The sequence below is a fragment of the Symphodus melops genome, assembly GCF_947650265.1.
Source record: "Symphodus melops genome assembly, chromosome: 1".
NCBI lineage: Eukaryota > Metazoa > Chordata > Actinopteri > Labriformes > Labridae > Symphodus > Symphodus melops.
Window position 1 is genome coordinate 53070544 of NC_136691.1, and position 27587 is coordinate 53098130.

A 27587-nucleotide genomic window follows, 5' to 3' on the forward strand; every position below is an offset into this window, starting at 1 on the left:
GATGGCACTCCCCTTCACTCACGTTTGGATCTTCACATGTGGTGGCAGTTCAGAGCTGCACCAACATTTCATGTGTGTTTTCGTCTGTGGTCATTATTATTCAACCAAATAAACCCTTTTGAACTGCTACAATCTCCAACTTGGGCATTCTAACCGATGCCCATGGTGACAGCCCTCTCCCCAGAACCCTTCACAGAGGTATGGGGCTCTTTTTGTATCTATGCTGTTCATTCTGCATACAGCATACAACATTTGAAGTTGTACATAGTCTGACTACCAGTCGAATTTTGCAGTATGGTTTCAGGATGCAGAAGTAAACGACAGCTGCATTTTAGCCAATTCATACTTACTATACTATGTTTTAAAAACAGCCTTCACGCTGGGTTAAACAGACACAGGTGAGACGAGTGACACAGGTGAGGACAATGAGGGCAATCAACATGGAGGGAAACCAGGCAAAGGGAGGAGAAAGACAAGACATGGGCATAGTTAAGAAAATACAAACGGGAAACACTAACAGCAGGGAACTTGGCAGCGTAACAGTGAGTAAACCAAAAACACGATTTTTATGATTATGTATTTCTCCATCTGTCCCTCTTGTCTTTCTTTACTTTATTTCTTCCTTTCTATATTTATTTATTTTCTGTCTCCTCTCCTGTTTTTTTTCTGTCTTTGTCTCCTTCCTGCCTTCCTTCCTGTTTGCATCCATTCAGTATATGATGAGTCTTCTCATCAGCTGGGCTGTTACTGTCCAATTCTTTCTTTGAGACATTAATAACGGATCTACTGTATTGTTTTGACCCCGCCCCTTTTTTTGTTTATTGACACACACACACACACACACGCACACACACACACACACACACACACACACACACACACACACACACACACACACACACACACACACACACACACACACACACACACACACACACACACACACACACACAGTGCAGTTGTACGGAGTGTCTGTTGCGCCACTGCTTGTGCGTCAAGACACGCTCTCCATCTGTGTCCAGTGCGCGGATTAGAAGCTCATTATCCTCTTAGCCCTAAATGGCTCCACGTTCCTGCACTCCGCTCTCCATCTCATCTGCTGTCTGAGACGCGGGCCGAAGCGTGACACTTAAGCGATATTCGTGCGTAAAAATGACTGTGTCCACCAGTCAGTGGTCTTAGTCGCTGCGCATTACGCGTACATTGCCCGAGCAGCCCACTCCACTGTTCGTTCGCGCGCTTGTCGAGGCTCAGTGTTTCTGTATCCGCACGTCCTGTGTCCAACCCACTGATCTTTTACAGACTGTAATCTTATCAGTGTCGAATCGGAGCTGCCCTCTCCTCTTGGGCAGATTCTGCCCCTCTTTGGATGGCTTTTGAGCCCACATTTGGATAAAAAAAACTCGACTTCTTACCAGAGAAGACTTCCATCAGCTAACGGAACATTTACATCAGTTACATGCTTGTTTAACGTGTAATAAGATGAACATTTGACCGATTTAAACTTTGGACCAGAAGCTGACATGGAGTCTACATGTAAAGAAAGGAGTCTTTTATACCTACTTCTGTTCGCAATATGCACAGCCAGCGTTTGTCTTTGTGCAAGAAGATCAAACGCTCGCAGATCTGGTGAGTACATTTTAACAGTAGTAATAATAATAATGAAACAATAATGCTTTATATGAAGGCAGCCTTCATGTTTGCTAATCTTTCCATTTGTTTGATTACAGCAGTTTCATAAAGCCTGCTGTCAAACTTTGTCACGTCACATTTCAGTTTGAACTATTTTAATAAAATAAGAAGTCAAAGTTCAAATTAAATGAAAGAACCTGGGAATGTCCTTGTGTTTAATCTGTCTTCATTTAGACAGAAATATAGGGAATTGTTGGAGATTGCTCATCTTACACCTCAATCATTTAGCACCAAAGTGATGTTTCTACAACAATGCATCCTGAGTGACATGTTGCCTCGACCCATTCCTCTTCCTGAGATCTTTTAGTATTTTAACCAGAACTGCTTGACTTGAATAGTCAGAGTAACTGTGCTTTAAACATTTGCTTAAAACAGATGTTCTCACCTGATCCAGCCTCATGCAGGAGGACCCACCACCAACTCCTATAGAAAGAGAGAAATGGTGACCCACATTTCTGACATCTTTTAACCAATGAGATTTGTTGAATGAAACGTGGTGCAGTTTGGACCTCAGACAGTTCAACTAATGTGACAGAACAAAGAGCCAGACTCAAACAAATATGTTTTAAAAAAAGACCGTAAGGATTTTTGAATTCTTTTTCTCAGGCTTCACAAGCTTGTGGGGCCAGGACCCACTGCTCGACCTGACCCGCCAGTTTAGAAGCTTTCAAAACATGATTCAGATCAATAATTTTCACACATTACTTCACTTAGATTCGCTTGAAATTAAAGAACGTTGACCTTTTGGGAGATTTAGAAATCTGATCTTGGACCTCAAGACTTTAAATTGTAGTTATTTTACGTCAGTGTATCATATTTATTCTTTATTGATTTTTATCAGTGAACTAAACTTATGATATTACAACATTTTAAGGCTTCATCGATGACATCTTACTTAATTTTTACTTTTAATTGTCCTCATTTTTACGTCAGAGTGTCTGTTTGGTGATTTTAATGATCTTTTATCAGGCTGCTGTTTGTCTTGAGATCACTTTCATCGTTGAAAGCCTACCCATTCACTTTATATATCAAACATTACCAAAAAAAGTTCAAACGGATTGGAAGAAAGATGTATGAAGAAAATGAAGTTCTTGGATACTGATTTCTTCACCTCCGCTTTGTCTACACTCTCTCTCTCTCTCTCTCTCTCTCTCTCTCTCTCTCTCTCTCTCTCTCTCTCTGTCTCTCTCTCTGTCTGTCTGTCTGTCTGTCTGTCATATCCTGCCACTCTGAACACTAATTCTGTCCAAGTCTGACTGACTGAAGTAACTGAAGTGAAGTGCTCTAACGGCTCCTCTTTCTCTTATTCCACCCCCCCGTCAGTCTCTCTATCCGTCCGTCGTCTCTCCTCCCTCGCTCTGTCGGAGCCACAGGCCACAGCGCTCTGGCTGTTACATCTGTCTGTCAGTTCAGAAACACTCACCACGGACAGGACTGTCAAAGTGAGGGCAGCTTTAGTTCCCCTGTCATGATTGCCGCTGACATTTGCGCTTGATTTTCTTTGTTTGTTTTGAGGTCTTTCAGGCTTTATTCAGAGGGAGGGGTGAATATCAGCAGGGTCTGATGTCCAGGAGAATCTCATCAGTGTGGAGCTGGTGCTGTGAATGATGTCTTGCCTCAAGGTGGTCTTCCTTTTTTTTACAGGGATTTGACAGCTTCATGCCTGATTTACTAAAGCTGTTGAATTATTTATATGAGCACTTATTGATTCCCCTTATACACAAGTTTGGTTGGTTTAAATCAAAACCACTTGTTATGAAAATCATGCTTTTATAATAACTGTCTTTATCATGTCATACAGAATGTGTTGATTCGTAAAAGACAATGAAAAAAGAAACCAGTATGATGGATGGTTTTTTTTCAGAGTTGAGATTTCACAGTTTGATATTCGGATGTTTTTGTGTTATTATCCTCTGAGCCCCGCTGACGAGCAGATAAACAGCATGTGTCTTATTGGTCGTTCACTGTTGGATGACTCATATGCAGAGAGAGCAGCACTTCGACACGACTGACTCTGACAGTCAAGATGTGGAACCGCACAGGGATAAAGCAGCTGGTCTGTTCACAAAGGACTCAGACCATTTCAGCATTGACCACTTCATGATTGGCCATCAGTTGAGATGATGTCATATCTGAACCCCTTTTGTGAAACTGACACATTGAGCTTTGTAGCAATTATTCTTTAAAGTTCAGGTCAGCGTTTTCAGCGCTTTTAGCGTCCAAGCTATTTTCTTTCTCGCTTGCGCTTCTCTCATACGAAAGAAGTTCAACTTTTGGAACATTTGTGTCCCTCACTCACTGACCAATCAAATTCAAGACAGGGCGGGACATCTGTCATCAACTTTCTCAATGGCAGAGAAGAAAGTCTTTCTTTTATGGCACTGACATAAAAAAAACGTCAAACCCAGCTATGTTGAGCAGAGTGATGGACCCAGGAAAGGTCTGTGTGTTTTCCATGAATTGCACTGAGTGAGCCTCTGCAGCTGTTAAAGCCTGTTCTCTTTTAAGGGGAGCATGAGGGTGCATAGGTATGAAAAAAAAGTGGTCTCCTGTGTGCATCCTGGGCCTTTTTCCCTTTCCTGACCTCACCTGTTCCAATCATTGTTGGAGTGTGAAGTGCTCGAAAGGGTCCTTCACACCATAAGACCCCAGTGTACTCAAACACATGTTCCTATATGACCACAATGGATCCTTGTTCTTCGAGCCACAGGATCAAGTCTTAACTGCGGACACCTACTGACGCATGTCGCTATAGATAGATAGATACTTTATTGATCCCGACACCTTTTGAAGATATCAGCCTTGAATGTTGGTTAAACATGACTAAACCACAGTCTCTCCTCTTTGAAACGTCTGTTAGACTGTATAAAACATGGACATAGTCTCAGTGATGTCACCCAACGGTTTCTAATAAGGTGCTTTGAAGCCTAATAATCAATATAGCTTTACCAATCAAGAAAAAAGCTGTAGAGACCAGAACGTGAACCACGGTCCTGTAGGCTGGGTGTTGCATCAATGGGTGGAGATACCAAGGGAGAGGATGGGATTTTTTTGTTTTTTTTAATACAAGAATCCCACTGTGATGTCACAAGGAGAGCAAATTTGACATGGATCATTTTTCTCTGTGCTGTAATACTTATGGAGACCACACACACAAACAGCTGGATGAGTTTGTTGGACATTTTGTGGGTCAATAGACACTTCATCATAATACAAAATATATATGTTCAAAAACACTAAAAGTGGATTTTTCATAATGTCACCTTTAAGATGGAATAAGGTGAAGGGAAGGATTTCTCCTTCGTATTCCTCACGTTCCTGCTGCCCATACTGTGTCCTCGTGAGTGTAACTCTTTGTAACTGTAGTCATGCATTCTCTGCTTGCTTATTCCCCTGTTACTTAAACTTTGTATTTTGTCTTTGTTATGCATTTGTTTGAACAGTTTTGTCAAATGTATCTTTAAACACAAAGCACAGTTATAATTTCCTGCAAGTTGAAGATTTAAACATCTCTCTCTCTCTCTCTGGTGATTTTGCTCACCTTCTCGTTTGAGATTCAAATGTGAGGGAATTCAGCTGACATATTGAATCCCCCTCTCAGATGAAAGAACAGGGAGAAGTCTTTAGAGGAAAGGGATATGTATATATATATATATATACATACCTCATTGGGAACGAATGTATATTTTTGTTGAACAGCTTTTGGATGGTCAAGATGTACAAGTCCTCAATATTTTGTGCAAACGATCCAACACAGAGTGTATGACTTTGAGGTTGCGAGAGTGCTCGTCTGCTCTTATCGCTCCATTAAAACCAGGTGATGCACATCCAGCAGGTCATCAGGGGTGAAGATGATCTACACCTCCACAGCTCCATCTACGTCTTTCTTCTTTTAAGAGGCTTCTGAAGTGTTTTCGGCCCACAGCTAGACCCTGCATGAGCAATTACAATCCTTTGAAGAGTCACAGAAGCACCCAGGACTGAATAACTCAGAGCGTGAAAATAATGACAATACGTCAAAGTCAGACAATATTACAGAACACCTCATCAAGCTACAGGTTACATTTCAAATGGTCCTCATTACGACCTTCAGAGAGGCTAAGGTACAATAAGGCTGGTTGATGTGCAGATCTTTGACTTTTCAGAAAATACTGCAACACACCTTTATTTCTTCAGATTCATGGAACCATTGACAAAACAATTATAAATAATAGGCATGTTTTTTTATTGTGCAACTTCTACTTTGATTTTTCTTTTTTTCCAAAAAGGCTAATCTTCTCAAAGAGGAGATTGTGGGATTTTAAATCTCCAAACCTCTGTTTACATATTTGAGGCCCATGAAGAGGTGTTAGGAACAACAAGCAAGAATGCACTGATAACCATTTTCAAATAGTTGCACAAACAAAGTTTTTTCAGACTTTATTTGACCTAATGTCATTGCTTACTCTCTCAATCTGAGGTCTTTCAAGCTGTTTGGTGCCAACAATTACTTGTCTTTTTTAAGTAAATGTTTAGGTTTATTTAGTCTCATTTGATAGGAAAGCTGAAGAGACACAGGAAAGGGAGGAGAGATTGGTGGATAACATACAGATTCTGCAACGAGGGCCTCTGTGCATGCATTATAACCTCTTGGCTATCCGATGTCCTGACATTGTGTTGAGAGAATACAACAGCGCCCTGCTTCTGCTGAGATTAGTGATGAAAAGAAACTAAATCAAAATAATGAGCTGAAAGATTCTAAAATGCTTTCCCCTAAGTTCAATATTTAATTCTGATCACAAAATTGTGAAACGCTAAAACACGCCGACATAAACCATACCATTTTTTTTTCAATATTATGTATAAAATAAAAACTCTTACACGTTGGTTTATCACAGTTTCAGTGGTTCTTTCTTTTGTACATCGTGTCTGTTTTCACCTCACTCATGTCTTTCTGTGTTTTTATAAACCAGACCGTCTGAGTCCACCATTAGACATCCAGCTGGAGACGCTTAACTGCACCGCCTTCAGTGTACGATGGAAGATGCCCCGACGACATGTTAGCACCATCACTGGATACAAGGTATTACACACTGTGATTTGACATTAGTAATACAGGTACCGCAGTATCTGTTCCTTTTCACTGCGATCTCTATTTGTTAGCTGTCAATCATATTAGTCAGTTTACATGCACAGTTAAGTCCAGCTACGATTGCAGCTCAATTTAGCCCTTTATTCGTACTACTGTCTGCTCAGCATGAAGAAGAACCGGAGGAGAATCGAGGTATTCACTGACGTATGGCTGGGTCTGCTGTGTGGCTCTGTGCTGTTTGTACGCACTCCACCACCAGTTGAAGGTGTAATATGTTGAATTTTTACACCAAAGATTATCATTAATTTAAAAAAAAAAGTACTCAACCTATTTGATATATTTTGAGTATGAGCCGTGACCCACACATGTTTATGGTTACCATGGAAACACAAAATGTTACATCACATAAGGAAGCAGAAACTGCTACTGAAAGCTGCTGTACTGTTGCTGTATCTGTGCTGCTGTGATAAAAACATCATGTCAATTATACCTGGACACACAAGCTCGTCTGTAAACACACTTTCTTCCTCTGGGATGTTTTGACCATTAGTCTTGACTATACAGTCAACTCAACGTGATTCCCTGACAGCATCAATGTCATCTTTTGTTTTTGTTTTGATAGAGAGCCCCCTGGTGGCTGAATTTACATACTGTGCCTTTAATATCTTTGTCTTGTTTTCTTCCCAGTTGTCTTCTACTCATTTATGTTGTTTGAGTTTTGGGTCAAAGCACGTCATGATCAGAATGCCTCGACCAGTTTGGGTCTAATTGAGGCTTATGTGTGCAAGAGTTAATCAACCCCTGAAAACATTACCTTGGTGTTTGTTAGTGTGAATTTCAGAAATGTGACTCAATATGATTTTAGTTCTATAAATGTTTTTCTTGACTTCAAAAAAGTTTAAATCAAGATAACACAATAGATGTGTATTTTTTTTTAACATCTTTTAAATGTTTGTTGTCGAATAAAGTTTAAAAGCACCCGATTCGTGAGATGCCAGAATTTTCTGAATTCAAACTTTATTAGTATTGACACTTGTAACATGTTCTTTATGAGAGAGATCCAATGAAATGCTCCATAAAATTCACTCAATTGACCTTTGCAACACAGTTGTTTTTGTTGGTTTTCCTGCTATTTGTTAGTGATAGCTTTCTTCTTAAGTACCATGCTCAGAAAATCTGAGGCAGCACCAACTCATTAAACTGTCCAAAATCAAGGGGAGAAGAAACTGTGAAGCTGCACAAACAAAACATCAAAACACACCCATGCCTTTTTATGAGTTTTTCAACCTAACATAAAAAAAAAATAAGAAAAAACAAATCCTCAAATATGTCATAAATCAAATTTCCCTCACAGGGATGCACATTTCCCCTTGAAAGCCCCTGGTGTGGGTGGCCCCACCTCTCTCCTGCTGCTAAAGTGCCTGTCAAATCCACTGTCCAGCAGGATGGCCTTGAGGGCTAGATTGATATTTTTGATATTTTCTGCTTTATTATGTCAGAAGCCTTCACTTCCAAATCTATTGCTTTCAGGGGCAATATAACTCTGAAAGACGTGGCCACAAATCTTTACTTAGGTAAGCTTGCTTCAGGTATTAGGAGATGCAGCTTTGTTGGAAATAATGGACCCTAATTAAGGGATATACGAACTGTATTACTCCGTGTAATGCACTGTGCATTGTTGTTGCAACGGCAAGTGGACTGAACACTAAATTAAACATTTTAATTTCTGACATAAATTTCTATGCTTTATTCCTTCCTTCCTTCCTTCCATCCCTCCTTTCCTCTTTCCTTTCCCTCCCCTCTCATGTTTGTTTTGAGTTAGCCATTAACACAGTGTGGATCAGTATGACTCTGTGTGCTCTGCTTCTGACCATATGTCTGCACTAAGAGGATTACTCGGCTACCTAGCTTCCCCACCACTCACAGATAAACGTTGTGCGTTCATTTGGCCAATCACTTGGGATGTTCATGCATAATCCTGTTTCCTCATTGCATTTCCGCCACATAATGCAGTGTTTAATTTTTACTGTCATGTCTTAATCACATAAGAGCTGAAAAGCTTTTAAAAATGGGTCCTCCAGTCCAACATGATGAACATGACATTAATGGATCCATATCAAAGCGAGAACTTTGGAAATGCTGTTGATTCCTCCTCAAACAGACAGAATAACAAATTTTTTCATATGAATGGATGTCTGAGTGGATTTGTCGTTAGTATATGTCTCTCTCTTTAACTCAGGGTTTGTTTTTTCAGGTCTTCTACACAGAGATGAAGAATGGCCGTCCTATGGGTGCATCGTCCATGATGGAGGTTCCCCTCAGCTTGGACATGCTGACCACTGTGAGAACACCGACTTTGTCTCCATTTGTTTTATTCTAGTTTGATTTGACTAATTTTACAATCTGACGGACTTGTAATTCCTGCATTAAAAAAAAAAAATCTGCTCAATTGGGCCTTGATTTTGATCAAAGTTGCACAGCCACCATACAGACTATGAGCCCAAGCCCGTGAGGAACATTTTGCACAGGACCTGATCTGTTTGCAAAGTTTGCTTTATTGTTATTGGTGGGAAGGCAGATTTCATGGTTTCTGTTTTTTATAGTGACTAAACACCTCGTGATCGACTGAGAATCAGTCCACAGCCTACTTGTCGATTGCGATCGACTGATTGGGCCCGTCTGTGATAAGGGATGGGTGGATTATCAAGAAAAGTAACACTCATCAAAACCCAGGGAAAAGAAAAGAAAATCAACATGAAGCAATATATTTAAAAATGAAAAAACTAAATCAATGACAGGATGTAAAAGACATGTTTTGCAAATAAATGACAGGAACGTGTGCACCAGGTTATGTGTGGTTGTCGTCAATAGTGTGATAAAATGATCCAATCGCTGGAGTCAAATTGATGCATCGTCACCACTTCATGACTCCTCATGGTGGTCTTTTTGACATGAATCATATAACAGAAGATAGTTGTCCAAAGAAGATGTTAACAGCAAGATAAAGAAGAACAAGACGTTGACAGCGAGATAATGTTGGACAGAAGTAAAAAGAGTTAGGGGAGAGGAGGTGAAATAGACGGATCACATTGAAATGTGATCCGTAAATAAATACATTAACCCTGCACTTTATCTTATAGGGGCTTTGTATGTTAAACAGCTAACCTATATTGGGATTATAGCATTATTGTGGGCAAGGTATTGCATATCATATTCTATATTTTAGTATCATATTGTGTCGTATCATAAGTTAACCTGTAGTTTGCACCCGACCATGCACAGTGTTGGACTCAACCATTTATTGATATCTTTGCTTGTTTCTCCTCACAGGGGCAATTTGACGGACAAGCAAGCTTTGTGAGTATCCTTATTTCCACTTAAAATGATTGCCAATGTTTTTTTTTTAATTTTTAATTTTACCTTCATTTTACCAGGTAGTCTCATTGAGTTTTTTAAAATCTATTTTTCAAGAGAGACCGGGGTACATCAGTGGAAATAGAAATAAAAACATTGAGGCAACAGACAGCAAAACTCAAAGTAGATGCATGGCCAATACACACAAGATCATACTGACACATTAAAAGTCAAGTCAAGTGTCCAGTGCAGAGATATTAACATAGAAACATGCGGATTGATTTAAATTTGTGGTCTTTTAATATAGTTTTAGATTCCACTAGAGTGACCAGATTTCTCAGCCGCAAGTCGGCCTGTCATGTGCTCCAGCTCAAGAGCGCTCGCTGTGTGCAGCCCCCTCAGTGCACAACCATAGGCTCCTGTTTGTGCGTGTGTGTATTTCTGCCTTCAGTATGTGTATGTGACATGTTCAACAACAGTGTAAAATGTAGTTTCTCCTCACGGGATTAATAAAGTACATCTTAATTTAACATATTTATCTCTACATGCCACGCCTCCAGGATGTGCACATTGGAAACCTGAAGGTGAACACTAAGTACAGAGTCAGTGTTGGAGCGTATGGTTGGGCAGGGGAGGGCAGACCCAGCATGGCCAGAGACATCGGCACTGCTTCACATGGTAAGAATATGTGAGTAGTAGGAATCTATTTTTATAGCTGACGGTGACATTTATGCTGTGGTTTTGTCACAAAATGTATTATTTAACTCCTTTTCTCTCTGTCTCAATAGACATGTGCATGCCCCCATCACCCCCCACTCAGCCTGTTGTCATGGCTGTGTCTGACACGGAGCTCGCGTTGTCATGGCAGCAAGGCGAAAGTGAAGGAAGCTCACCTGTCCTTCACTTCCTGGTGGCTTACATCAGGTCAGTTATTTGGGATCAATACACTAATGCATGCACACTTCTCACACACACATGAAAGCAGCACGAATAGAAACTTCAGAAAAGCAACTTAAAGTGGAAACATCCTGACGGGAGAGAGCAGGTGAAAACAGTGGTGGGTGTGATGGGATAAGACAGGATGTTCTATAAGGATCATTTCTATTGTTTTTTTTGTGGTGCAAATCATTTATCGTTAAGCACAAATTAGTCTCCGTATCGGGGTTTTTAAAGATACAGAACTTAAAAAAAAAAAACAAGAACATTTAACAAATGATGTACAAGTGGTGTAGAATTTAAGACCCAACATTGCAGCCTATGAAACATTTATACAAGAAACACACTTATCAAGAAAAAAAGAATAGATCTAGATAAGTAGATCAGTGACGCTCCCTTGTTTACATGTCTGGAGCTGGATAACCTAGTTTAGCATGCTGACTTGAAGAAGATGGAAATTTCCAAAACTAGTTGAGGCGTAAATGTGACCTTAGCATTCAGATGCAGCATCTAAAAGGCTTTTCAACTCTTTTCCCATTAAAAGGGAAGTAAAAGTGGAATCCTGGCACTCACAAGGAGATGTGTGCTCTTAAAAACGTGGCCGGGTAAGAGTCTTGCAGTTTGAGCACAAAATGTTGAAGCGACTTTTTTGGCGTAATGACATAAAATGACAACGAAGAAGCATCAAAGTACATTTTAAAGAGTTATTTGTGAGCTTTCAAATGTGTGCATTAAAGGGAATCTGCAGATTCAGCCTCTATAATCAGACCCTCAGCCTCCACTTATCACCACATCACAGTCACACTGAACACACATCTCTCTCATACACTGACAATTCTGACGCTGTTTGCTGGTCTGCCTTATATATCTCTAGTTCTGTCTGCTTAGACACAAAAAGGAATGATTATCTGTCTTGTCGTGTCCGGCCTTACAACGCTCACACACACACACACACACACACACACACACACACACACACACACACACATACACAGAAAAACACATTATTAGAGATTCTCTATTGTCTAGACGAGTCCTCAGGCTGCAAAGTCAAGGAATTTGAGGTCAGAAATAATTGGTCGGCAGTCCTCTGATGATTTGCCAGACACGCTCAAGCAAACGGCAAATAGTATGTAAAAATATCCCCCATTATAATTGTTCAAATAACAAAAAAAAAAGTTGTTAAGCTATAAAAGGAAACTGAGAAATGATGCCCTTCATGATGCAAAGTTAACACTCTGCGACTGAGCGAAGAGAGTCAGACGGAAAAGAGAGAGCGAGACGACGGCAGACAAACTGTCATTTACTGCGACGGAGCAGACGTGAAGCAGTGTCTGTTTTTGCATGCGGGGGCATTCTGCACACAAAAGGGCCATCGAAGAGGCAAATCTTCCTCAGCTCACATCAAAAGAGGCCTCGCTGAAGAGAGACATTGAGTGGTGATGAAGATGACCCCATTCAACAGATAGCTCCAGGCGCTAGGCATCGGCAGCTGGAGATGATAGAAGGGAAAATAAAGTTCAGGAGTTCATTATTTAGTTTTTTGACTTTAATGTTATCTTTCAAACCAATGCCATGATTAAAGCAGAAAATGATTTCTTAAGACTACGATGGCGTCAAAAATAGCTGGACAATGAAAAAGAAAAACGTCTCAATCAATGGCTTCTTTTTTGTTTAAACTACAGTTTGTGATTTTTATTATTCAGTGCCGATATCTCTTGATATTGTGCTGTGAAATTTCTTGTATACACCCAGCAGCAGGAGGACAATCATTGGAAAGATAACGTCACAGTTTACACACACACAAAAAACAAAAAAAACAGGCCATTACTGTCAAAGCAGTCGTTCTGAGACTATTGATTTTCACCATTGTTTGGTTAAGTGTGCCATGATTTTAGAAACAGTATGATCAGAAAACAAAGAGAGATCTTTTTGTGTTTTTTATTTTTTTCCAGGCCAGAAATGGACACAGAGTGGACCTACATTCGTGAGCCCATTGAGACTAACTCCATGGTTTTGAAGGGGTTATTACCGGAGACAGAGTACCAGTTCATCGTCAGGGCTGTCAATGTGCACGGAGCGAGCCCACCCAGCAACATCAACAGCCCTGTGCGCACTCTGGGTAAGAGCGAACGTTCCTGTGTGATGGGATGGCCAGCACAGATCCACCTCAGTCCCCCCTTTGTTAGTCTGGTTTCCAACCATATTTCAAAATCTTTTTCAGTTTTGTTTACTCTACACACCCACACAGAACCAAACTATGCTAACTCTTTTTTCTATAACAGAAGTTACCAGTACAACATTTGCTCTGACCAACTGCACTTGATGAAAATGATACTTAAAGGTTTCATTTTAAAGCTTCCAATTATAGAAGATGTCATCTTTTCCACGTTTTATACAACTGAACTGCAATGATTTATTTTTATTTCACCCCTGCAAGATCAACTGAAATGTATTTAGGATGAAAGTTTTGGGTTATAGAGATTGAGCATATGTTTATCTATTTTTTGAAATCTTGTGATTTTTTTTTAACATCCCTAAGACCACCCAAGTTTGCATTCATTTGTGTTCTTTTGGGTGCTCGCGAAATGTTCTCAAGTCATTATGTGAAGATCATGTCTTCTTACAGTAAAAAGAAAAGAAATATTTACAATTCATTTCTCTTATTTCCCATATTCTCAGCGTTACCTCTTTCAGCATTTGCTTGAATGTAGGACGGGTTGTAATATATTAGTGTGTCAGTGGGTGATGGATGATGGAGATGTAGCACAACAGAGTCATTTACTTTATTATTTTCAAAGCAGTCTGCTGCTGGTTGCATGTGGGGGAGGGGAACAGTCAGGACTTACTGATATTAAAGCACACAAACACACATGCGTTCACACAGGTGTGTGGCAGAATTACATACACATACATGCAGATGTACTCATGTCTTAATGGATCAGGGACCATGACATTTAGAGATATTTAGCCAATTTCCCTGCAGACTTGTGTGTATTATGTTTTTGCTTGGATGCTTGTGCAAAGGATGCTGTAGTATAATGATTATCTGTGACTACTGAAATGAAAAATGTAGACTCAATCACATTAACCAGATTGTTTTCCTCTGACCAGCAGGCCACACTGCTGCAGACTGTAGAAAGCCATGTGTGGATAGGAGGCGTACGCCATGCTAGCTGTCAAACTGTTGTAAATACTGCAGATTAAAAGAGTTCTAAATCCTGCTAGACAGAGACCGAGGTGGAAAGACAGCGAGAGAGATAATATAAGATAGAAGAACAATGTTAATGAAAGTAACATGAGACAAGATAACGATGAGCCTGTTAGAGACACACACACATGCGTGCACACGCACAAACACGCACAGACAGACGGACAGAATCGAAGAGATAGAGACGCGTGGTTTCTTAGCAGGGGATAAAAGCCGGTTATGTCCCAGTCTCATCAGACAGGATTAAGGACGGGATGCCAGACCCCTTCTCTGCCCATGCACACCCCTGATCGATGCACACACACATACATACACACACACGCTCTCACACAATGCACCGCTGCTTGAGTGAACAGCAGGGATGGGCTTGACTGACTGACATACTTTTCTTGTTGCTCTCTCTGTGACAGTTCCTGTGTGTGTGTAGGTGTGTGTGCGTTCGTGTGTGTGTGTGTGTGTTTAAAGCAGCTGGTAACGTTTGAGGGGGATTGTTACACAACAGAAGATTAGTTGGCTGAGGGCTTTTTTGGGCTTCCCCCCTCCTTAAATGCCAGCAGCACTCAGTAGTCAGGACTTAATGTTATTAGGCTAATGACCACTTACAATCTTAACATTCATTCAGGTTTTATAGTGAGTTTAAATTAGATAATTGGTTTATTTAATAGATTTATAGCCATACAAATTCTCTAATATTTTTGAGAACATTTCAAATTTGTTGTGAGTTTTCAGTATTTGGTTTTCTAGACAAGGATGCGGCATGATGAGGAGACAAAAGAAAGGGGATGTTGTTTCGTAAGCTTATATGAAGTTAAAGAGAGTCAATGGTACAGGAGGGCCTCAAAGAACATTCAATGTATTTTCTTCTTCTTCTTCTTCTTTTTTTACATCCTTATTCTCACTTTTCATTTCTTTTTTTGAAATCAAAATTTGCAACATACTCATGATGATTGCAATTGAAAAATCTGTAGATAAATGTTCCAAAACTGTGTGGCGTTACATCAACAGGTCATCAAAGCATTTAAAACCACAGAAGGATAAAAAAAAAAACCCTCCAGAATTGAATTTAACATGACATCTCAATCTTAATAAAGAACTATTTAAAATGCATAAACTAGTGAAGACTGTATACAGTGTAAATAACATACTTAAATGTGCTGTTCCATTATGGAGAGCTGTGAAAATCCAGTGATTCATATCTGAAATGCACAGTTGGTTATTTCCTCCAGAGACATTTTAACATTTTGGTTAAAATTGTCATTAGTTCCTGACAGAAATTAATAACTCAACACAACTCTGAAAAAGGACTAAAGAAAATCTGTCATCTGTATAGCAGTATTAAGCCTGTAAAAACTTCAACCAATGTTCGCCACGAGGTATCAATCTGATGAACCACCAGAGCTGTATTTACTACTGTGAAGGAGAATTCCTGTTTATATATTTGCTCTTCTATTGTCATTGTTTATCCTACTGAACATTGAGTCCTCTTATGCCTTACTTGCTCTGCTGATGACACACTATATGAGCTGGACCAAAGCAGTGCTAAAGGGAAGTGGCTTGTTAGCGGAAAGTGAAGCGTTGAGACATTTTTTAATACAGCCCTACTTTTACCCCAACGTTGTTGTGAGTTTTTTTTAACTTGCTTTTTTCCTCAAAGTTAGGTAAATTAAATTGTTCAAACAACCCAATCAGAAGAGCTGTATCCTTTAACGTCAATGCTGGCACTTCCACTGGTTTATTTTCCACAGGCATCTCCTGTGGAAAATAAACTTAGTGTTAACACGTTCACAATCCCACTTTAACCAAAAGAAAAAAAAAAATATCCCTTTAAGACGTCTCACAGTTATCAGCACCTCAACTAGTTAAAATGTGTTAAACATCAGCACTGAAACACGTCAAGTATTTCCAGCCACAGTTACAGGAGTGATCAATGATATTGTTTCCCTGCTTTGTTAATAGTATTTATATTCTGGTTTTGTCCCTGGTTCTCCTGAGCTGCCCTTCTGTATCGAGGACGCACGTTTCAGTATGTGGTGCGGCGACCTGGGTTCAGGCTATCAGGTTACTACAACTTAATGTTTGTGTCCTGTCGTCATCAATGCATCGTCACTGAGATGTTATTATCATGACCACAGCACAGCCATCAAATAAAAGTCAGCCACTCATCATCAATCTGTCCACGTGTGCAAACATCATGTGACTGCAACGCTCCTGTTTGTGTTTGGGCGACTTTCATCATCGTCTTTGTTTTTCTAGTACCTTGTAATCCCTCGTCATTTTGATAATGCAAAACATAAGATGAAAATCAAGACTGACACAGCTACTCTTAAAGTAGAAAAAAAAAACCCCATCTAAAATTGAATTCAGCAGAAGAACATTAATCACAAAACCAATTTGGCCACTTGAGGATCTCATAATGGAGACATGGATTTTCATCATTGCAAAGATTCCTACATACCATGTTGGCCCTCAGCTCATTGTTAAGTATTGATTTCATAAACAGATTAAATGAGAAAATGAAATTTGAACGAAATGCTATATTTGTGGTGCTCCATTGGCTTCTTTTTGTCTGATGATTTGATAAGACATTTAGATCCAGACTTCCTGAATGGGGTGGCCCATCTGGGGCACTGATTAATGCACAAATGAATAGCTTTTATGTACCTTATGTCCCTATATAAATCATTAATCATGTCTGCCTTAAATAACATTAAAGCATCTGAAACGTTTACTTCCTGATTTGTTACTGTAAAAAAAAACAAAAAAAAAAAACAGAACAAAGTGGAAACATTAAAGTAAAAATGTGTAACTTTTTGATCCAGAAGATGTTGCCCTTGACGACCTGCATTAAAACCAAAGTAGACCGCTGTTTGGAGACACTTCCGCCTCACTAAAGCCTCTGCTCTCTTACAGCACCTCCAGCACTATAATTAAGCTCCTTTAAGAGCAAGCAGTGAACGACATTGTCCTTTGCTCGAGCTGCAACCCCCTGTGGCCGGCACCGTTTTGTTTGCAGGCTAATGTTCGCACATAGCTTCAAATTGCACATAAATTGACACGACCATGATCAAAATACACGTGGGTACATGTGTGAAATGTTGCACATTCTTCCTTTTTAATCTTCTTATTCTAATTCTTTTGATGCCGCATTGCAATGTAAAGAAAGCTGCTAGCATTAGCATCCTCTGAATAAAAATTAATGTAAGTCAAGCCTGTGAAGAGGCATTTGACAAATCAGGATTTTATTGTCAGATTTCAGGATTGGCCTTCTGGATCCACCCCTGTTCATACTACTGCTTTTATTGAATCATTTAAATCACTTTTTAAATCACTTTAAACATTTCCCTTTCCCCTCATCATGTTTTTATAAATCATCTGATCAAAATAAAAACATTTGGTGACAAACTGTTTCTGCACAGGAGCGTCTGAGGTCAGCAGTGGAGACTACGGGCGTTACTTCACAGACTCGAGGAACAAAGACGATGACATCTTTGACGTCGATGACTCTGATTACGACATCTTTATTGAAGAAGTGAGTTATAACACATGATCAGGTGTAATCATATTTTACAGCTGAACACATTAGTGGAAAGAAAAGAAGTCCAAATGTGAAACCTAACGTATCACGTTTATGGTTGGTTCTCTATCGCTGATTTTCTCTCCTTTCTAGTTAAAGCCCTTCCCAGGTATCAATCAGGACAACAGGAAGTCACAGCTGCGATCGCGTTCTGGTTCGCCGCCTGGTCGGAACGTCGTTTACCGGATGAACACCATCGCTCCGCCTAATCTAACTGCACCTCCAGCTCCGACCACCACCTCGCCTTTAATCCCAGACTTCTCAGATCTGATTTTCTCCACAACCTTAGAGCCCAGTACGACCATCATCACCACCACTGCCCCACCAACCACCACCACCAGGCAAGACGTGTACCTTAAAAACACTCATCTATCTGTTTCCATTACTAAGATGTATCCCGGAAGCTATGTCTTTTCTTGTGATAGTTGAACATTTGCAGGTTTCAAGACATTTCAGAAGGTTTTTTCCCATCTTGGCTGTTTCTCTCGCTCTTTTCTGAACACATTTCTGTCTCTTCTGACTTCCTTCTTTTTCTGTGAAACATACTTTTCCTTTTAAAGCTCCTCCACTTATTTATTTTTTATAATAATGGTGACAGGAGCAGTGAATTGTCACATAAATTTAAGCTCCCATTTTGGTCCTGCCATACAGCAGGTTAGACAGCATGACCAAAAATATCTTCTTAAAGCCACAGTATGTTCGAAACACAAAATGAAATGAAACTGTTGTTTTAGTTAAATTGTGTCTGATCTGTGAGCTCTCTCGTTTGCATGTAGTCTTTTTTTGTTAAAAAATGCATCAGATCTGAATTAAACAACCAATCAGGGTTAGCAGTCATCTAACTAGCCAATCTGAGCGACTCTGAAGCGGGTTGCTTGGCAACATTCATGTGTTTTCCATAGCGGATGTTCATGTTGCTTACTGAAACTCAGGACAGAACTGATAATGCAATATATCAGGATGAAAATTTGATTTACAAATGAAAACTAAGAGTTATTAAACCACCAACTTTGCACAGCAAAAACACTTTTTTCCCCCACTTTTTATCTTTTTCTGTCTCATCCATCCATCTTAGTAGCACTTTGCCCCCCACCACGACCCCGCCCACCATGTCCCCCTGGAGAGGTGAGGTACCCCGGGTGTACGACCTGACCTGTGATGACACGGTGTGCCCCCCTGACAGCTTCTGTCTCAGCGATTTTGACAACGGAGGCTCACGCTGCCACTGTAACCTGGGACGCCGAGGGGACACATGCTCTGAGGGTGAGACGGGTGTAGTTTTATACGTTTATTTAGCACTCCCAACTTTTACAATCCTATCATGATTTGATCCTTTGTTCTTCTGCAGTGATACCAGTAAACTTTCCCAGGTTCTACGGCTACTCTCACATGACGTTTGAGCCCTTGAAGAACTCTTACCAGACGTTTCAGATCACCTTGGAGTTCAAGGTAACCGAGTGTTTCATTTTATCCAGGGATTTTATGTCTTTTAAAAGTGTAAAGAGTTTGTGACAGTTTCTGTGTGGTACAGGCAGAGTCTGAGGACGGCTTGTTGCTTTACTGTGGAGAGAACGAACACGGCAGAGGAGACTTTACCTCTCTGGCTCTGGTACGAGGCAAGCTGCACTACAGGTAAAGAAAACAGAGTCACCACTCGGCAAAACACAAAAAAGTACACTTTCATGTTTGGTTTGCAGCCTCATGTTTTTTTACTTTATGTATCTAAAGTATGGGTCTTCAACCTTTCCTCATCTGAGCACTAAATTGAAAAAATGAAAGGGGCTAAGAGGAACTTGCCTCACATCTTCTTCTTTTTTGCTTTTTGGCGGACTTGCAAACAACTCTGTGCATACTGCCAACTGCTGTAATGGACTTCATACACAAGTGTACAGAACAATGTTACTGAATGAATGGACGCAGACCAGCAGCGGAGGGGCGAGAACTCATCAGACAGGATGAAGAAAGTGTGGAAAAACACGTTTTAACATCCTTACTTCGATGAACCTTTAAAGTTATTAGGATGTATTCATTTAGGAGAGGTTTTCCTGTCAATAACCTTTATGTAACAACTGGACCTTTGTTGCACGGTTTCCAGGTTTAACTGTGGCACAGGAGCAGCTCAGATTATCAGTGAGAGTCCCGTAGTTCCCGGGCAGTGGCACACAGTCACCATGTTCAGAGACGGCATGAGCGGCTGGCTGCGAATGGACAACGACACGCCGATATCAGGACGCTCACAGGTAACAAGGTCTCAGATCACAGCCCATTATTTTTGGAACAGAAGAGATGAGGGGGTTGTGCTTTTGACTTTTTACAAACACTTACAATGAGGAGACAAGAGCCTTTTTAAGGGTTTATTTTTTCAGTCTCATTTTCTTCTGCTCACTGTTTCAGGGTCAGTATACGAAGATCACTTTCCGCACCCCGCTCTACCTTGGGGGAACCCCGAGTGCTTATTGGCTGGTCAGGGCGACGGGGACAAATCGTGGATTTGAGGGCTGCATTCAGAGTCTGACCATCAACAACAAGGCCACAGACATCAGACCGTGGCCTCTGGGCAGAGCTCTGAGCGGAGCTGACATAGGTGAGGGAGCGTACTGTACGAGAACGTGTGTTTGTGTAATGAGTGCTATAGTGCTGTCTGTATATCTATGTGTCTTTATTTAAGTTTTCTATGTACAAGCTGCTGCAAGCCAAGAGGGATAAATGTCGTTGTTTGAATTTGAACTGAACAAGCCCTTAAACACAACAATATTGAGTTAATGATATAGCCTACATACATGATGCATCCTGTCACGTCTTGTCCCGTTTGTCCCAGGTGAGTGCAGCGACAGTGTGTGCGACCAGGTCAGCTGCGCTAACGGCGGAGTCTGCTTTGCAAACCGTGCTGACAGCTACATCTGCCTGTGCCCGCTCGGATTCAGAGGAGCTCTTTGTGAAGAGAGTGAGTCTCCATTTTCCTTTCTTTTTTTCTTTTTTTTTTTTCTTGCACCTTCATAAAAGAAGAACCACTTTTTCCTTGTTTACTAAAGGAGGTTTGGATCACTATGAGAGCAAAGAGTCAAATCTCTTTGTGTTTCCGTCTTACCTGATGGCTGTCATAGATTGTCACGCGGACCTTTAAAGGTAATTGCTGAACCATTGAGAGCAACACATGACGGAAAATTGGTTTGAAAGAAGATGATTATTTCTTTTACAAAGGTAGTGGGATTGAAAGCACGTCGGCCAAGCTTTTAGGGCAATATAACTCTCTTTCTCCCCGCTTCTTCTCTTCACTACGCTCTTCTCTCAACAACCTCCACCTCTTCATCGTCTTGAAGCTTCTCGATCCTCATGTCTCCACTTTAACGTTTTAGGTTTCTCTCTGTCCTCACCTCTCTTCAATGAGACGGTGTTTTCGTATGCCGTCATCCCGTGGCCTCAGTCCTCTCAGAGTTATCTCTCCTTTATGGAGTTTGAGCTGACATTTCGACCTTCAACGGCCGACGGGACTCTGCTGTACAGCGATGACGCAGGCAGCGGAGACTTCTTGGCGATCAACCTGGTGGATCGATACGTTGAGTTCAGATTTGACTGTGGCTCTGGAGGAGCTATAATAAGGTATAAAATAGAAATAATAATTTTCTGTCTTTTTCTGTAACCTTTTTGATGATTATGTTCCAGCCTTCATATTAGAACATATGCGTTGATGTTCGTTGCAGGAGTGAGGAGCAGATCAGCCTGAACTCGTGGCATGAGCTGAGGGTGTCTCGCACTGCAAAGAGCGGGATCCTTCAGGTGGACAACCAGAGGCCAATAGAAGGAATCGCTGAGGTGACTAGAGCTGTGCTGTGTGACGTTTGACCAGTGGAACCATACACGTCTCACAGCGGGAGACTATCCCTGGAATTAGCGGATGTAGCAACCGACTCCCCTATATGGTGCTATAATAACAATATTTGCCATCTATACTATTTGTAGTGCAACAGAATCACAACATCAACAAAAGAGCGAAGAACATAATGCTGAACAGAATATCACGTGCCCAGAGGTCGTAGCGGTTGCGTTCATACCTTGTATGCACTGACTCCAGTCACAGAATATAAACGTTACTCCCCCCTCTCATTGTCTCGAGGTGAATTCTCAGAATAATATTCTGCTGCGTTCACACGTCATCTCACACTGACTTCTTGCGGAAAAAAGGAGAAACTCTCCTCTCCTCCGGGAGATAGAGATTTTCCCCCTGGAGTGCAGGGGGAAGTAGCAGAGAGAACTCCAGCCTAAAGTCATCTTTTCTTATTGTATTGATAGATAGCTGGTGGTGGAATCTACAGAGTGAAAACAAAAGAGTCAGTTTGCGTTCACACATACAGCTCCTCCTGAAAATCAAATGAGTTTTTTAAGAGTTTTCTGAAAGTGTGAAAGCCCCATGAAAGACAATTTTAAAAAAGGTGATTTTAAGAATCAGTATCTGTTAGTGTTAAAAAAAATAATTCGGATTTCAGTCTGAACAGCTTGATGCCATTTATATAACAACAATATATAACTTGTTGAATAGTTAAAACGTTTAAACATGTTTTCTGTTTATTCTTCAGGGAGCTTTCACTCAGATCAACTGCAGTTCACCTCTGTATATCGGTGGAGTACCAGAATATGATCAAACCAAGAGGACAGCAGGAGTCAAACAACCCTTCACTGGAGTTATTCAGAAGGTTAGAAAATGATCCATATCACCCATCATTTGAACATGGTTTCATTTAGATGATTGCTTATGAATCTCTTTGTGAAAAAAAAGATATTAAGTCTTATGTGCTTACAACAAATACAGCTTTATAACAACAAATTGGTGTGAAATGTTTGGTGGATTATTGAAGTTCTCCTCTTGCTCTTTCTTCCGTCTTGTATCTGTCGGATGTTTCATCTCTCCAGCTGATCCTCAATGACCGAACCATCCCGATAACTACCGGCTCCGCTGGTGGCATTAATGTAGGGAACTCGGAGCACCCATGTGTGGAAAGTCCCTGTGCCAATGGAGGGACCTGCAGACCTAAGTGGGACACTTATGAGTGTGACTGCCCCCTAGGGTATGACGGGCGGCACTGCCAGAAAGGTCAGTTTGTATTTTATTCAAGGTTTTTTACAGATGTGCAGATCCTGTTGGGTGCACAGGGCTTTTTGTGTCTGTGGTTTTGAACAGGAAATGGTGTCTTCGGATTTTTGCTAGTATCATATATAAGTTTAAAATTCGGTATCAACCCTACATTTTCTTTTGAGTATGATTTAAATGTATTTAGCAAAATAAAACAGATAAACAATAAATGAATAAATGAGTTGTGCATTTAGTTAAATAAAAAAAAAAAAGAAGAGCATTGTAACAAAATGAATGAATGTCTGTATATTATTATGCCTTTAACCATGATGCATAACGTTTCCTCCTCAGGGATTAAATATGTATTTTTCTGCTGTTATCATGTAATTTTTACATCAGTTGATATATTGGACAAGCTAATCCTTTAAGCCTATCTTTGCCTTCTCTGTTTTTGAACGCTTTCGCTGAACAGAGTGTGGGAATTACTGTTTGAACAGTAAGTTTTGATTCTATGAATTCAGAATAATATTTATCTTACATTTCCTTTAAAAACACATGTTCACCCTCCTCATATAGTCGTCCTCACAGACTTAGTTTGTCCTCCAGTTTAGTCTCCATCATGAGTCATGCTGATGCTGCCACCTAGTGGTGACATGGTATAAATACAGTCTTTTCTTCACTCAGCTGTGACTGAAGCCATTGAGATCCCTCAGTTCATTGGCAGAAGTTACCTGACGTATGACAACAGAGATATCCTGAAAAGGTTAGTTTTTTTTCATCATTTATTCAGTTAGAAGTGTTTTATGTGTGTTTCCATCACAGCAAGCCTTTTTGTTTTAGTAGATTTAGTAGATTTGGCTTGAAATGTAAATTCAGCGACTCAGTTTGTCACTTGTTTTTTTCAGGGTGTCTGGCTCAAGGACCAACCTGTTCATGAGATTTAAGAGCACAGCCAAAGACGGCCTGTTGCTATGGCGAGGAGACAGTCCAATGAGGCCTAACAGTGACTTCCTGTCCATAGGGCTTCAGGATGGGGCTCTGATCTTTAGGTATTATATACTAAACTTCATTTGGATACCGGTGAAAGCAGTTTATTTTTAAGAATAAGACAGTACAACATTTCAAAATAAAAGCCCAATTTGGTTAAATGGCAAAATAATAGAATTTCAAACATGCAAAAAAAAAATTAAGACTTGCATGAAATTGATGGCGAAGTCGGTGCCAACGCATGGTGGAGAGGATTCAGCAACTACGGAGAAGCAGAACTACGAAAAGCAGAAATATTATCAAACTCTCTCTCTCTCTCTCTCTCTCTCTCTCTCTCTCTCTCTCTCTCTCTCTCTCTCTCTCTCTCTCTCTCTCTCTCTCTCTCTCTCTCTCTCTCTCTCTCTCTCTCTCTCTCTCTCTCTCTCTCTCTCTCTCTCTCTCTCTCTCTCTCTCTCTCTCTCTCTCTCTCTCTCTCTCTCTCTCTCTCTCTCTCTAGCTATATATATATATATAAACAACACACTGCTTCTGTGTAACTTGCTGAACTCCTGGCTAATGTTTCCATATTGTTCTAGTTACAACCTGGGCAGTGGTGCAGCTGACATTGCAGTTAACGGGACCTTTAGTGACGGGAAGTGGCACAGGGTGAAAGCTGTGAGGTAAGCTCTCAAACTCTCTTTGACACACTACAAGTTAAACATCACAGTTTCAACATTTCAGTCTGTATTGTCCACTATGAGTGGCAAAACAATCTATAAACACAACGGAAACTTCTGGTAAAATGAAGCCAATGTGGAAGTGCAGAATATTTCAGTTCCTTGAGTGTCCACTAGACTTAGACAATTTTTTGCAAAAACTAAAAAATCTCCATTGGAGGCCACGTTAAATAGGTCATTTAAAAAACAAAAGCTTTAATTTCTTTTTACTGGCTTTCAGCCCATTTGGGATTAAAACTAAAATTCTTTATTACCTTAAGGGCCGTAAACAGGTCTTCTAAAGTGAATGAAGTTCATCATTGAAATATTTGTCTCCAGGGATGGCCAGTCCGGGAAGCTGACAGTGGACGACTATGGAGCAAAAACAGGCCGCTCACTTGGAAAGATGAGACAACTCAATATTAACGGACCTTTATATGTTGGTAAGTGGAGCTCACAACTCATAATCTCTTAAATCCTGATTAAAGCATACGCTTAATGTCTGCACTTCTAGTCTCTGACTCTTACATCTGCTTATTTTATTTCCTGTCCCTGAAGGTGGCATGAAAGAGATAGCGCTCCACACAAACAGACAGTACGTCGGGGGGTTGGTGGGCTGCGTGTCCCACTTCACTCTCTCCACAGATTATCACTTAGCTCTGGTGGAGGACGCTGCTGACGGCAAGAACATCAACACCTGCTCCGTTTAAAGAATGGCTCCAACACAACAAAGCCCGTCTTTAAGGGGAGTGAACGCAAACCAGCTGATATGAAAGTGACTCAGCAGCGCCTAATGAGTAAAAACCGAAAACACATTTTGATCTCTTAATTCAGGACTCTGAGCAGCGTTCTTAAGACAACTCCAGCCTACCAAGCTGTAAGTTTTATTCTAACATTGATGACTTGTTGCATTGCTTGGAAAAAAATGTGTTGACACATGAAAAACAGGAAACGAAACAAATGGAGGATATCACAAAGCACAAGCAGTCTGTAAAGGCCAACAAAAAAGCTAAGCATTATGGGAAATGAGAGTCTTTGAAAAACCTTTTGAAGGACATTTGTTTTCAGGGGATGATTTCAATCGAATCTTTATTTTTCTACCTTAAATCCGTATTTGATTGCCGGAAGAACCAAGCAATCCGAGGGATCAACAGCTCTCACAAGTTTTTCATGAACCTGACCTAGATGCAGCTAGCACAGATCCATGTCTTTGTAGAGGGTTTGGTTTTGGCCCTAGAAGAATTGTTTTTTTTATTTATGTAGGTTTTTTTTATTGTTGTTCGTGATGTGCTACCAGTCAGTCTGTAGATTCAATTTTTTAAGTGTTTTTTTTTTTTCAAATTTCTAAATTGTTGCTCTTAAGGTTGAAATGCCAGCAGCATATGATATTTGCTTCTTTTTACCTTCTCTTAGTTTACACCCCCCCCCCCCCCCCCCCCCCCCCAGTCACATGAAGGTCTGGTGTTTGACACGGAGAAGCAGATCAAATCCTGGAGACATCATGCGTGACAATCTGTTATCTTACAAACCACCATACAGCTGACTGCAACTCAGAATGCTTTGTGCTTTTGTTTTTGAGAAAAGTGAAGGTTTTTCTTTTTTAACAGTGTCAGTCCAAAATTGGATGGAGAGCTTTAAAACTTTAATCTCAAAATGAACATTCTGCAAGTGTTATCTCTCTACTCCATTTGATTTTTCCACGTTTAATTTGTAAGGGTCACTTTTTTAACACATTGAACACTGTCACAATCTGTCTAAAACCACCCTAAAAATGAAATGGGAAACATTTCCTTTATGACATCACAAATGGCAGTAATACCCCCCAGGTGTTTACTCTGCCCTTTGAGTCCACATTTCCACTGTAAAAAGCCCAAGCCAGCTAAGCCCTTCCAGTGAGGGGTGTGGCCAGACACCGCTCATTTGCATTTAAAGCTACAGACACAGAAACAGCCTGTGCTGAGCAGGGCTGAAATAGAGACATGATCAAATACAGGATCAGAGTGGAGTTAGAACAAGAAACTTCACACTCACTTTGAGTCCTCTGAGACTTATTTAAACTGGTTGAAATGGAAAATAATATGTGACCTTTTATGTTGCTCTCCCCAAACATTTCATTGAAAATTTAAGCCAATTAAATCATTGCACTCATTTAAAATTTGAGCTGAATTCTTGTACTTAAATACCAACTTTCTTAAATCTATGTTTACATTGTCAAGTGTGTAACACCTCTCAAGTCAGTTGCATCCAATTGAGTACAACATGTCTTTGTTGAATGTGATAGAATATGATCTTATCACTGAATGTCTGGATCGATTTGTCGTCCACTGTATGAAAAATGTAACACATGTTGACTGTGTGCATCTGATGAATCGTGTTTGTTGGATTGCTGTTAACAGTAGACTGTAGGACAATGTTGGTATAGCATCTGTTTCTATTCAGAGGTTACACTTTATGTTGCCAACTTTGTCAGGTGTTAAACCAAGCAGGCAGGAACCACCACGGCTGAGTGTGCACATCCCAAAACATATGACTACTCGAGCCTTAATATTCTACTTTATGTTAAAATTGTCTGCAAAAATAATTCCCGTTCTATCTTTAGGTGATGAAGGGTAAACTGTAGACAATCTAATCTTTTCAGGTCTGAAGGAATGTCCCATTGAAATAGATATATGTTGAGTTAAATAACACAAGATTTGATCTGCAAAACCTGCATGCATTTCCTTTTTTAGTGAACTCTTGCAATACCATGCTGACTAGCGTACTGATTAAATAACTTACTAAAACTATTTGTGTCGTGGTTTGTTTTAATTCAAAGTGTCTGGCAAGAATGGACGTGTTTTTAAAGTTATCTCACCACATGTATGTGTCCTTGATTAGTGCCTCTTCACGTGTTCACGCTTTTAAGGTCGAATTTTTGGTCAAATTAAAAGTCAGATGGAAATTAAAACTATTTATTTTCTTCCCAAAGGATTTTCTTTGGCAATCTATTCTAATGTTTT

The 27587-nt window shown here is 40.3% G+C and overlaps 1 protein-coding gene across 4 annotated transcripts; it reads left to right on the forward strand.

The window, feature by feature from the left end:
• Window positions 1-429: 429 nt before the first annotated feature.
• egflam (EGF-like, fibronectin type III and laminin G domains) lies at window positions 430-27374 on the forward strand. 4 transcript variants are annotated; one of them, XM_079344263.1, is made up of 25 exons: window positions 430-542; window positions 6645-6754; window positions 9018-9104; window positions 10094-10120; window positions 10678-10795; window positions 10906-11041; window positions 13009-13175; window positions 17681-17793; window positions 17932-18179; window positions 18914-19101; window positions 19187-19287; window positions 19370-19470; window positions 19934-20078; window positions 20233-20422; window positions 20657-20782; window positions 21195-21438; window positions 21540-21651; window positions 22413-22529; window positions 22747-22927; window positions 23379-23402; window positions 23591-23669; window positions 23812-23955; window positions 24469-24552; window positions 24928-25031; window positions 25147-27374. In XM_079344263.1, the coding sequence occupies exons 2-25, from the start codon at window positions 6716-6718 to the stop codon at window positions 25296-25298; spliced, it is 3027 nt and encodes a 1008-aa protein (XP_079200389.1). In that variant the 5' UTR covers window positions 430-542; window positions 6645-6715; the 3' UTR covers window positions 25299-27374. The 4 variants fall into 4 exon arrangements, with proteins under 4 accessions (XP_079200389.1, XP_079200386.1, XP_079200387.1 ...); XM_079344260.1 differs by lacking the exon at window positions 430-542 and adding an exon at window positions 1038-1629; XM_079344261.1 differs by lacking the exon at window positions 430-542 and adding an exon at window positions 1038-1629 and having other exon boundaries at window positions 18917-19101.
• Window positions 27375-27587: the final 213 nt, after the last annotated feature.

Bases quoted from the DNA above. Each gene is read 5' to 3' on its own strand.
- egflam (XM_079344260.1), top strand. From the start codon at position 1,524: ATGGAGTCTACATGTAAAGAAAGGAGTCTTTTATACCTACTTCTGTTC. The intron at 11,042-13,008 runs GTCAGTTATTTG...ATTTTTTTCCAG, and splicing joins TTCCTGGTGGCTTACATCAG to GCCAGAAATGGACACAGAGT. The intron at 22,530-22,746 runs GTTAGAAAATGA...TCATCTCTCCAG, and splicing joins TCACTGGAGTTATTCAGAAG to CTGATCCTCAATGACCGAAC.